This window comes from Aegilops tauschii, chromosome 3 (assembly GCF_002575655.3).
Source record: "Aegilops tauschii subsp. strangulata cultivar AL8/78 chromosome 3, Aet v6.0, whole genome shotgun sequence".
In the NCBI taxonomy this organism is placed as follows: Eukaryota; Viridiplantae; Streptophyta; class Magnoliopsida; order Poales; family Poaceae; genus Aegilops; species Aegilops tauschii.
The window spans coordinates 89,462,624-89,474,777 of NC_053037.3; the positions used below are offsets into that span (position 1 = coordinate 89,462,624).

A 12,154-nucleotide genomic window follows, 5' to 3' on the forward strand; every position below is an offset into this window, starting at 1 on the left:
AATTATTCCATATTTAAAAAATGTTCATCATGTATTTGAAAATGTTGACCACGTGTTGGAAAAAATGATCAACTTGTATGCACTGTAAAAAATGCTCATTATGTATTACGTATAAAATTTAAAATAGGTAAAACTCAAAATGCAGATGCGCCAATCGCAACTAGGGACGCAAAGATCATGCGCTCCCTCTCCCTCTGCCCTAGTACCCTTAAAGCTTGTGTTGTTGTTTGCAATATGTGCATTTGCAAATAAAGTTGTAGCATGTACAAAGTTAAGGATGGACATGCAATTGCGGGTTGGTGTGCACGCATGCCCTTGTCTTAGTATGGAGGGCGAGAAAAAACACCATAAAAAACTTGTAGTTAGTGAATAATAATACATCCATCGGGCCAACCCCGCAGACTGTGACACACATGCTGTGGACAAAAAAGAAATGGAGAAAAAGAAGAAAATTGAAAACCCGCACTTGCTACCCCTTTTTAAAACATAAAGTTGCGCCCTTCTTAAAACTTGAAGTAGCAACCTCTCCTTAAGAATTGCGGTTGCACCTCTTTGAAAACTTGCAGTTGCGACTCTCTTACAAAACTTGCGGTTGCAACCCCGCTTGAAATTTGCAGTTGCAATCCCGCTAGAAACTTCTAGCCCCCCCCCCCCCCCCCCCCCCCCCCTCTCTCCCAGCAGAAAATTTGCAAGTTGTGAATCCTCTTGAAAACTTGCAGTTGCAATCCTGGTGGAAACTTGTAGTAGTGCCCCCTTGAAAAATATGCAAGTTGTGAATCCTCTTGAAAACTTGCAGTAGCGACCCCTTGAAATGTAGAGAAACGCCACAAAACAAATTCTTTACTACGCACAATCCAATAAAAATCACTACCAAGGTGCAGGCATCGATATTGTACCCCTCGATGAACACGTCGGTGCAATGGATATGTTGACATTGTCGATGAAGTCCTTTGACTCCCGCATCTAGGTTATAGGCCACGACGATGGCGTTGTTAGCGGTGTGTGGTGGGTGTACAGACTAGGCAGTAAGGCAGCAGCCGACGACGAACAGGAGAAATCTGGAAAGAGAGGGGAGGGGCGTGAGCTTGGACGAGCTGTCCATGGCAGTCGCGCGGAGAGGATGGGAGAAATGAAAGGAAAACGATTGGATGATGCTGCCATGCTAGGACGGAGATAAAATGGGGCGAGCGGGCCGTGGGCCCACCAGCATGTGCGACGTGGCGCGATAGGAGACGTTGATGGGGGCGAATCGAACGTCGCGCAGGGGACCGACGCGCGACGCGTGGCCGGTCGCCCGGCCACAAACATTTCCCTAAATCATGCCTTTTGTGTCGCAGACTCGCAGTCTGATTTCAATCGATTCGCCTCCTGCGTCGCCTCACGCCACGGAGCACGCTGCAGCCTGCAGCCGGAGTGGCAGCTAGGGTTGAGGGTGGAGCTCTGCCAAAGATCCGACCACCTCGCACGCGGCACAGCCAAACCCTAACCGCCTGATCCCAATGCGCAGGTGAGCCTCCTGCTTCCAGCGGCGATCCGCCCCCAATTCCTTTCCCGTGTTTTCCCCCCCATTGCGCTCTACTTTGTGCTGCTGATTTGATTGGCTCGCAGGGGCCTCAGCAGCGAGACGTCGCTGCGCCGGCACCGCGCACGGGCGCGGCTGTGGGTCGCCGTTGCGGCGCTGGTTACCGGCACCATCTGGCTCTGGTCCTCCTCCTCCGTTGTCCTCTTCGGCACCCACAGGGTCCAGGTGATTATTTAGTTGTGTGCTATTTGTTCTGCTTGGCGTTGTAGGGAAGGCCGATAGCAATGCCATGAGAGTTAAAGTGAAAGCTGGGAGGCTATGGCTATGCAGGTGCCGGTGCTACATAACCAAGGCACTTTGCAGAGCAAATCTCTAAGGGAACATTTAAAACAAATTAATTCTAGCGTATATGCCGGCCTGAGCATAATCATGTTGATGTTTGAAACGGATGGGGAAAAAATGCTATAATATTTAACAAACACTTACTCCTTGTTAAAGAGATCGTAAGCAAGATGGCAAACTGTATCCATTGCAGAAGCACCTAATATGGGTACAGAGTATTACTACTGATAGGCTTATTACCTGCTGACTGTGGCAAGTTGCGATAGTTCTTTCCAAAATTGTGTAAGATCCAACTTCTCCATAACTATTAGTTTGCTTAATCAGCACCCAAGGATGTAGCTTAATGTTCCTATGGAAAATTGAGAAATGTAAAGAATCAGTTTACTGCATTATAGTACTCACTCCGTCTCACAATGTATGACGTTTTTGCAAGCAAAAACAGCTTGCAAAAACATCTTATATTGTGGGACGGAGGGAGTAGGCCTGTAAACATGGAAATCATGCTGGCCGGCAGATTATGGCATAAATATAAGGACATTTATAAAATTGACAGCTGACATATGATGTTTCATAACCTCAGTTTTGCCAGCTGTGGGCTGTTAGGGAAGTGATGCATCACCACTGCTTATTAATCCTGATGAAAAGGCTAGAGTAAGAAAATTGATAAATAACTATTAAAATCAAGTCAGCACAAATTATGGTCCTATCCATCATGTTCTGGCACATAATATTTAATGGATAAGGAATGATGTTACTCCGAAAAAGAAATGCACCAATTTTCTTAGATAAATTTTTGGTGCATCACTTATATTTTCAGTTTCAATTCATTTGACCTATAGATTGGGTTATGCTAAATGTATGGAATTGAATTGAATATACAATGGTCATTTAATTTTTTACCAAATTATATCTTGTACTGACATCAGTGCTACTACTCAAGGATTTTGTTGTAGATGAGTTGTGGAAAACTGCAGATTCAAATGGTTGGAGAGCGTCTTCTGCACCACGCACCTATTGGCCTCGTGAGTTTCCCTCCGTATCCTCCCAGAACCAGAAGTTACTGGTCCAGTCTTATGCCATTCTGTGTGATGGCAAAATGAAATTCTGAAATGCAATTTCTCTACTTGCAGCCCCACCAACTGAATCCGAGAGCAATGGGTACTTGCGTGTCCGGTGCAATGGCGGCTTGTCCCAACAACGAAGTGCAGTATGATTAACATATGAAACTTTGTCTCTAAAGTAGCATAGCTCATCATGCATGTTTTATGTGTTCATGGCAACATAGCTGAGAGATTTAAGGTTACTGCTGCTTTGCTTTTGCAGATATGTAATGCTGTTGTTGCAGCACGAATCATGAATGCTACACTAGTGCTGCCAGAGTTAGATGCAAATTCATTCTGGCATGATGAGAGGTACGTAAGTAAATTCTTATCATGCAGGAAGATCATTGCATGCAGTTACCACAAACCCTGTGTTCCTTATGATTCCTTCTGTTTGAGCATTATTTTTTCTTCCTACAAAGCAAAAGCAGTGCCCACCCCAAAGTTCACTGCAGAACTTTTCGTATCAAATATTCTGCAGTTTGCATTAATTGATTTATATAGTTTTGTAGTGCTTTTTATGCCTAATGTACATGGTATTACCATAAGATATTGGCATAATCCAAGTGTTTTATGTAGTCATGTTGATTAACTTCGTAGGCGTATTTGAGTCCTGGTGATAGTAGATATTTAGCACTTCGTAACTGCTAATCAGGTTATTGGAAAATATCATACTTCTAGAATGCTGAATAGGTGTCTTTATAAATTAATTTATTAAAAATTTACAGTGTTAGGATTTGCATGCAAAGATTAGTTTCTTGCAGAAGGACTCTAGGAGGAACTTTTCCAGTTAAGAATCTTAAGATGAGTTCATTCTAATAGGACTCCAGGAGGAACTTTTACAGTTAGTCTACAAACCCTTATGTAGTACATTACAGTTCGTAACCTTTTCAGCATCCTGCCTGAAAGTTTGTTCATAGTATACTAGATAAAGATTTGCGAGCTAAGTTGTAAAACCAAAACTTTTCTGTTAAAGATTGTAACAATGCGGATATTATTGACTCACATTGAAATCCTTATTTGCATTTTTGTGTAATGCCATCATGAAGATGTCAGAAGTTATGGTGAAAAATTAGTTGGACAAACCCAAAACTAAGTGTTAATATGATTTTCAAATAATAAGGTGGCCACTGCATGTTGCACTTGGTAATTAGAATGACGTCTACATTGAGTTCAGTTCTTCTCTGGCTTTGTAGTTACCTTCTTGTTCAACTGGTTTGCGTTGAATGATCCGTTGTTGTTGTATTCATGTATGGACCAGTGGTTTTGTAGATATGTATGATGTTCCCCACTTCATCAAGACATTGAAATATGATGTTCGAATTGTTATGAGTGTTCCAAAAATCACTGCACATGGAAAGTCCAAGAAGCTCAGAGCTTATAAGGTGAATATATTTAGAGCACAGTAGCACTCCAAATTTAGCTATACTAAAGTCACCTTTTCTATCTTTCCAAAGTCAAAATTTTCTAGATATTCTGTACTTATGGAACACTTTTTGTCCTTACAGATTGAACCACCTAGAGATGCACCAGTTACTTGGTACAGGACAACTGCTCTGGAGAAGTTGAGGAAGTATGGTGCGATATATTTAACTCCATTTTCACACCGTTTGGCAGAAGAAATTGATGATCCAGAGCTCCAGAGATTGAGATGCAGGGTGAATTATCACGCACTACAGTTTAAGCCAAATATCATGAAAACAAGCAGTGATATAGTGAATAAGCTCCGTTCAGAAGGCCATTTCATGTCGATTCATCTTCGGTTTGAGCTGGATATGCTTGCATATGCCGGGTAGGACTTTGATCAAACCAGCGTGTTATTGCTTTATTCTGAAGTGTATCCATTGATGGAGTTTTTTTTTCTGTGGTAGGCTTAGGAAAGTGCCTACCCCACCTCTTTTGGGACTAAAAGGCATGTCGTTATTGTAGGCTAAGGAAAGTCTTGACGAGGGCTAAGCATGGCCCTTACATGGATGATGGAACTCATAACATTCATTCATTCATAGATATAAAATTATATTAAGATAAAGTAACAATGGCCATTTTCAGTCCTTGATACTAAAATTTTAGAGAAGTATTCTCTTATTTAATTCATTAATTTTGACTATTGTTGATAACCTATACATGAAAATCTGGTATATGCAGTGGTTATTACTTGCATGTCTTGCCATGTAATTTCGTTTTTGTGTTGACATATGAACATTCCTTACTTCCAAAATGAAAACTGCAGATGCATTGACATATTCACACCTAAAGAACAGGAAATCCTGTTGAAGTATCGGGAAGAAAATTTTGCAAATAAGACCCTTGTCTACAAGAAAAGAAGGCTCATTGGAAAGTGCCCTTTAACTCCAGAAGAGGTACCGATTCTTCTTATAGACATTTTTCCTGATGTTTGTTGTGTGCTAATATATAATCTAATTGTGCGCCGACACTAAAAGTGAATTACTCTGGATGGGGTACAAATTTAGGCTCTGTACCTGGTCAGCTAAGCACATGCTAGTGGCTTCTTTTTGCGGCGTAGCTCTATGGGCACGTTTTTGTATATATATTACACATTCATCTTAAGTGACCAACAATGGGCTACTAGATATAGGTAGAATGGATTTCTTGCTGCTTACTTGCTATTGTTTGTACCTTCTCTTTACGTATGGTGGACAATTTATCCTTCCACCAAAAGTAAGACCCATACAATCCGTGATCCCTTGTTTATAAGGCGTCCCCGTCTTGGACGCTTAGGCGGCTAGGCACCCTGGCAGCCCCTTACAATCATGCCCCCACTTTAGGCGCTTAAGCGTCTGCCTTAGGCATCAGGGCGGTTGGTGCTCGCCTTAGGTCACATTAACACCTTATAAACAATGCCATGATCTATATCATATTGTTTTTGCTGCTCATGATTTGTATGTATGTTGTTCTAGTTTCCATGATTGCTTGAACACAATATAGCATCCCATGTTCTTGGAATTAAATGAGGGTGCATCTTGGGTGAACACACGCTAAAACTTGGAAATTTGCAAATTCCATTAAAGCATACCTAGTAGAAGCTTAAAAAAGGGGTGATTTACATCCATACCACGAAACTAGATGCACTTCTCATTTATACCATCAAGCTAGTCAATGACATGTGGGGTCTGGGGTCTGGTCCTGTATGTCATTGATGTATGTTGATGGTATAAATGAGAAGTGCACCCGACGTGGTGGTATGGTTGGAATATTTAAAAAAATAAAATTAGTACAACCGTGCTTCATGTTATGACATATATGTATGCCAAGTGTCAAGTTCAAACTCAATCTGGATTTTTCATTTTTGTATATAAATCCAGATTGCGTTTGAACTTGACATGAATATATATCAATCTAAGTATGGATATGCCAAAGTTCAAATTTTGTAAGCTGCTAAATATGCTTTTCTAATGGAGCTTCCAAACTTCACTTTTAGGGTGTTTTGACCCTAGATGCACCCATTAAATGAATCATTTTGATTGGTAAGAAAAATGATTATTAGGAGCAACTATGAAACTTATATAAAATATTAAATATGGGAGTCTATGCATGCCTACCTTTTTGGTCCTCTTGAACCACAAAACTAGAGCACCAGAGAACTTGGCCCTCAGAATAAGCCGTACATTTTTGGCCCACACATGGCAGTGGTTAATTTGAGGTCCACAATAGACCTTGTTCCTTCAAATATTATACTCCCTCCGTCCGCAATTACTTGACACTATGGATTTATCTAAGTGCTAGATACATCCGTTTGGGCGTCAAATAATTCCGGACGGAGGTAGTATATTTAAAGCACAAAAATGTGGGACAACAGTATATGAAAAATAAATATCATAGTCATCATAACCTACTATTCTGTTGAATAATTCTTTCCATAAATAACGGGGAAAATGGTCTATTTATATTGTTTTGCAGGTAGGTCTTATCATTCGTGCTATGGGATTTGATAACACAACACGGATTTACCTTGCTTCTGGCAAGCTCTTTGGTGGGGAACGCTTCATGAAGCCATTCAAGGCTATGTTTCCACGTCTAGAAAACAATAGTATGATTGGAAGTGGAAAGCTGGAAGAGGATAACCGAGGGCTAGCAAGGTCAGCAGTTGACTACATGGTCTGTCTCCTGTCGGACATTTTTATGCCCACGTATGATGGCCCGAGCAACTTCGCAAACAACCTCATGGGTCATCGCCTATACTATGGTTTCCGAACCACAATCACGCCAAACAGGAAGGCCCTTGCTCCGATATTCATGGACATGGAGGAAGGGCGTGCATCTGGATATGAGGAGAGGATCAGGCAGGTCATGTTCAACACCCATTTTGGCGCCCCCCACAAGCGCATCCATCCAGAGTCTTTCTACACAAACTCATGGCCAGAGTGCTTCTGCCAGATGAAAGCTGGGAATCAAGCTGACCGGTGCCCACCCGACAATGTAAATGATGTCCTTGAAAGTCAGTTCCAGAATAAAGAGGATGTAGAAGCGGAAGCTACTAATCAAACTGACTCCACCAGCTCAATGGAAACTGGAGTTTAGCCAAGGTTTATTGATTGGGGACAGATTGTTTCTCAGACCTGGGTATGGCATTTTTGGAGGAAGGATTGATGGCTCTATATCCATGTAAGCGATCATGTTCAACTCAAGATTTAGTTGTTGAGATTGTTAGCCTGGGAGGGTCAGAACCAGATTTTGGATAGGTTTGGTCATGTAGAGTTCTGGGGAAGAAAAAACATATGAACGTTATGAATTTGCTGGGAGGGTCAGAATCAGATTTTAGATCACTACTAAAAGATCTTATATTTGTTTACAGAGGTACTCCCTCCGTTCACAAATAGTTCTATGAGTAACTCTTTTTTCTAAATTGAATGTATGTAGACACGTTTTAGTTTGTTTGTTCGCTCATTTCACTCTGTATGTAGTCTATATTGAAATATCCAAAACATCTTATATGTATTTATGAACAAAGGGAGTAGTATATGTTATAGCCTAGTGTTGTGTCTCCGCCTCTCCGGTTCTATTGGCTTTATTTGCTGGTCCTCATTGCACACACCCGGTTGGATTCATGTGTTCCTGGTACAGGAGCTTCCTCGGTTTTGGTTTTGCAATTGACCGTTGTGCAAAAAAAACATGGGGATGGCTGGGGACAATTGACTGAATTTAGTATCTGGGTCAATCGATTTGTTCCCAGCCGTTGAATGGAAAAGCAACCGACAGATCTTCATGGAACATTGTTCATCGTCTTCCTTCTCCCGGCCTCGATCTGAACCGCTCACAACCGCCGGCTGAACCACCTGCCTATGCCGCCCGCGGATTGTTCATTGTCTTCCTTCTCCTGACCTCGATCTGAACCGCTCACAACCGTCGGTTGAACCACCTGCCTACGCCGCCCGCGGCTGGTGGCGCTCCTGTGACCACCTCGCCCTCCTCTCAACCGTTGTGTTGCCACCGCCCTCGACCATCCCTCTAACCCCGGTGATGACCGGTTCTTATCGGGCGAACATGCACCTTCCCTCATCCCCACACACACTAAGATAGATAATGGGGTCGTCTGCTATCTTAAGATAGACCCAGAGGGACTATAGAAAAAAACCTTCAAAAAAAAAATAAACCCAGAGGGCTTCTCCGGTGATCCCCTTCCTTCCCTCCGGCAAATTCTGAACTCAGGGCGATTTACATATAACTATTGTGAGAAAACTTTGATTCCACTACCTTAAACATGATAGTTATTGGTGACATGTGAAGAATGTAACTTGTAACCTATCACTAATGATAATTAATCGATGGCGAGTGAACAATGTAACTATGTAACCGTCGCTAATGACCAACCAAAGTGAGAGTGACGGGTACTATTCGGTCATGGCAAACAGATCATGGCTAATGCCTCTGTCATGGACGACATACCTTAGTATCTCTCTCTCTCTCTCTCTCTCTCTCTCTCTCTCTCTCTCTCTCTCTCTCTCAATTCAGCACGTAATAGGATTAACGTGGCGAGGCTTCTATGATGACGTCCGGCTGTTGTGACCTCTCTGCGCTGCTGCTGCTGTTTTTTAGTCCTTTTGCTTCTATCAGCTCCTGTCTCGTGTTATGTTATGTTAAAAACCTTGCTATGTTGTGCCCCCAGTCTGTTGGGGTATGGAGTCTATTCAGTGACGGTGCCAGAATTTTAAGCTTGTGTGGTCAATTTAAAATTATGTAGTCAAATATGTGAGTTTGTAGTATTTTTTGCAGGATCCATACATGTGCACGTTGATTTTAAAGAAAAGTTGGATAGTCAACTGACTACCCAGCTAAAACGTGGCTTCACCACTGAGTCTATTGGCCTGTGTTGGCCTTTTGCTGTGTTCTGGTGAAATTTTGGTGGGTAGTTCTTTAGGTCTGTAATGCTGGCTACTCTGTTACTCTAGTTTGGTTTTCAGTAATGAAAATCGGAAGGGGCAAGCCCTTCTTTGATAAAAAAAAATTCAGGGGTAAATTTCGTATACGACCATGCTCTCCTCATACCCGAAATTTAGCTTAACTTTTGTGAATATTTTAATCTTGACAGTTTATTCATCTCACCAAACAATACCACTCATGTTTACAACGAAACAAAATTGGCACGTGAGGATGACACGGCGGCCCGGAGCTCGTCGTCCAGCTCGAGCGCCGCCATGTGCTCGGGGGACAGCGACACCTCGGCGTCCACGCTGCCTCCGCCCTCCCGCCCGGGGTACAGCACCGTCCTCCCGTCGTTCTTGTTCGCCCTCCCGCTCCTCACCGCCGTCGGCTTCCCCCACCCGAAGTCGCACCCGTACGCGTCGAACCACGGCGAGCCCCCCATCATCGTCAGCCGCACCGTCACCACGGGGTCCGCCGTCCACGCGGCCACGCGCGCCCGGATGGACGCGTTCGTGTTCGCCGCCACAGCGCAGCCCACGGCCGCCGCCGCCCGCCCGTGCCCGCCGCGCGCCAGCAGCTCCGACACGCGCACGGGCTCCGTGCTGACGGCGTAGAGGCTGTTGCCGAAGTACTCCGCCGGGAGCGCCGGCCGGAGCCGCCCGCGGTTGTTGGCCGCCCCGCGGAACGCCGTCTCGCTGTCCGGGGCCAGCCGCCGGGCGCGGGTGATGCACCGCCAAATCAGCGAGGTCAGAGCCTGGTACCGCGTCAGGGCGGCCGCGCCCGCCGCGTCCCCGGCCGCTAGGAGCTCTTCGCGGGCCTGTTCCTTGAGCGCCGCCATCGACTCCGCCGAGAAGTGCAGCACGCGCCCGCGGAGCGGCACCCGTGCCGGTCTCTCGATGAGCTCCGACAGATCCTTGCACGGCAGCACGACCGGTGCCGCCGTGCCGCCGTCGGGCGACCAGCGCTCGAACATGGGCCGGGGCGACGACGTCGGCAACTGCGGCGCCCCCGGAGGCGCGAGCCTAGCGCGCGATATCTCGGCCAGCGTTTTGAGGAAGTTCCAGAAGGCCGTGCCGTCGGCCAGCGCGTGGTTGCAGACGAAGCCGACGAAGACGCTGCCGTCCGCGAGCTCGGTGACCTGGGCGGCGAAGAGGGGGAGCTCGTGGCCGTCGTAGTTGATTGCGTCGTTGAGCAGGAAAAGGTCCTCGACGATACTCGGAACGTCGGCGTCCAGAGGGACAACGTCGTCCGCCACGACGCCGTCGGCGACGGCGTGTATGACCTCGACGCCCTGGCCGTCACAGTCAATAGAGACCGAGCACCCAACAACGGCCCCGCTGTCATCGCGGTGGCGGTCGGTGACGAAGCGGCCGGCGACGGGGTAGTAGTCGCCCCCGAGCGCTTCGGCGAGGGCGTCGGCGAGGTGGCTGGTGACGGCGGCGCCGGTGGAGAAGGGCGGCGGGGGAGCGGGGAACAGGAGGCCCTTCTGGATGTAGTTGGCGTTTATCATGGAGACGTCCCATGAGGCGAGCGGGATGCGCTCGCGCGGCCGAGCCGGCGGCTTCACCGTGCGCGACGACACCACGCGCACGGGCGACGGCGGCGGCATTGCGCTCTCTGCTTGCCGACTGGCTGGGTATAGGGCTGGACTGAGATGGCCGAGCTCGTTCTCCGACGTGATCAATCCAGGAGTGGTTGCACTGGATTTATAGGGTAAAAAGTGAATGTGCCGTGCGTGCGCTGCCTATGGCTCTGTCTGAATATTGCAGGAAATTGCTCAGAACTAGTCTCACTCACGAATGGCGTCATAGCTTACGTCAGGACGTGAGAGTTAACAAATCTGCTGCTGCTTTTGATTACTCAACTAAAAGAGCATCTCCGGCCGCACCGCCCAGGGCCTTTTTTTGCGCCGGCGCCCAAAAACCGGCCCAGTCGCGCTTTCAGGAACCGATTTTTTGCCGGTTAGGCCCGAATTGGCGTCGGTGGACCCAGGCCGAACCCGACGCGCTGGGGGGCGCCGGGGCGGTGGAGGCTCAGCGTCCGGGGCGTCCCCGCCCCCCCCCCCCCCCACCTGCCCGACGAAATTACCCCATTAAATTTAGGGTATCAGTTAGAAATGACACTTTTATAGGAGCAAATTTACTCCTCTATCTAAAGGACACTCGGTCGTATCCTCCTCTAAATTACAGGGGATCAGTTAGAGTTTCCTTTAGAGCATCTAGGGCCAATATCCCATTCCAATGGCGGTATTAGAACTGCCCCGGTATCATTTTCTGGTTGTTGTGGAGATATTTTTGCAGCCCCTGATAACTCATCTGCAATGACTGATTCTCCTATGTTTCCCTCTATACTTGAGAGGCAAATTTTTGGGATCGGGCGATAAACTAGAAATCTAGTCTGGCTATGCATAATGTTAGATCCACATTAAGAAAATGTGGGGGGAGACAATTTGGTAAATCATCCAATAGCACATTGCGATATGCAGTACACTGAGCCGGGTTCTTAAATGGCGCTAGATACAACCAACCTCCCCCCGAGAGGTAGGTGAAATATCTTACTAGATGTTTGCAGGTGGATAGATGATTAGTGGCAGATCTATACAATAAAATATCAATAAAATGATTCAAATAGTGTAAAAATACACTATAAATAGTATAATTTAGTCTAATCATCATTAGAAATCTGATAGACAATCCTAACATAGCACTAAGTTGTTTGGCAATGAGTATCACGTATAACTTATTCTGCTCTTTTAGAGGGGGTGCCATGACACCCATAGCACCCCTACTGGATCTGACCCATAGATGAT

At 45.9% G+C, this 12,154-nt stretch overlaps 2 protein-coding genes across 3 annotated transcripts; one reads left to right on the top strand and one right to left on the bottom strand.

Moving 5' to 3' along the window:
• The first annotated feature begins 1,335 nt into the window (after positions 1 to 1,335).
• LOC109736936 (O-fucosyltransferase 1) lies at positions 1,336 to 7,956 on the top strand. 2 transcript variants are annotated; one of them, XM_020296149.4, is made up of 9 exons: positions 1,336 to 1,507; positions 1,609 to 1,747; positions 2,805 to 2,886; positions 2,995 to 3,071; positions 3,188 to 3,276; positions 4,226 to 4,349; positions 4,473 to 4,756; positions 5,195 to 5,324; positions 6,883 to 7,956. In XM_020296149.4, exons 1-9 carry the CDS (start codon positions 1,500 to 1,502, stop codon positions 7,501 to 7,503), a joined length of 1,554 nt encoding a protein of 517 aa, XP_020151738.1. In that variant the 5' UTR covers positions 1,336 to 1,499; the 3' UTR covers positions 7,504 to 7,956. The 2 variants fall into 2 exon arrangements, with proteins under 2 accessions (XP_020151738.1, XP_020151739.1); XM_020296150.4 differs by having other exon boundaries at positions 1,364 to 1,507; positions 1,621 to 1,747.
• A 1,509-nt stretch (positions 7,957 to 9,465) lies between these two features.
• Positions 9,466 to 11,084, bottom strand: LOC109736933 (uncharacterized acetyltransferase At3g50280). The gene has a single exon (XM_020296148.4). The coding sequence runs from the start codon at positions 10,952 to 10,954 to the stop codon at positions 9,545 to 9,547; it is 1,410 nt and encodes a 469-aa protein (XP_020151737.1). The 5' UTR covers positions 10,955 to 11,084; the 3' UTR covers positions 9,466 to 9,544.
• Between the last annotated feature and the right edge of the window lie 1,070 nt (positions 11,085 to 12,154).

What these genes read in the sequence shown, in the direction of transcription:
- LOC109736936 (XM_020296149.4), top strand. An exon ending in TCGGCACCCACAGGGTCCAG is followed by an intron (nt 1,748 to 2,804) that starts GTGATTATTTAG and finishes CTACTACTCAAG; the next exon opens with GATTTTGTTGTAGATGAGTT. An exon ending in TCATTCTGGCATGATGAGAG is followed by an intron (nt 3,277 to 4,225) that starts GTACGTAAGTAA and finishes TGTATGGACCAG; the next exon opens with TGGTTTTGTAGATATGTATG.
- LOC109736933 (XM_020296148.4), bottom strand. Translation starts at nt 10,954, where the DNA reads ATGCCGCCGCCGTCGCCCGTGCGCGTGGTGTCGTCGCGCACGGTGAAG.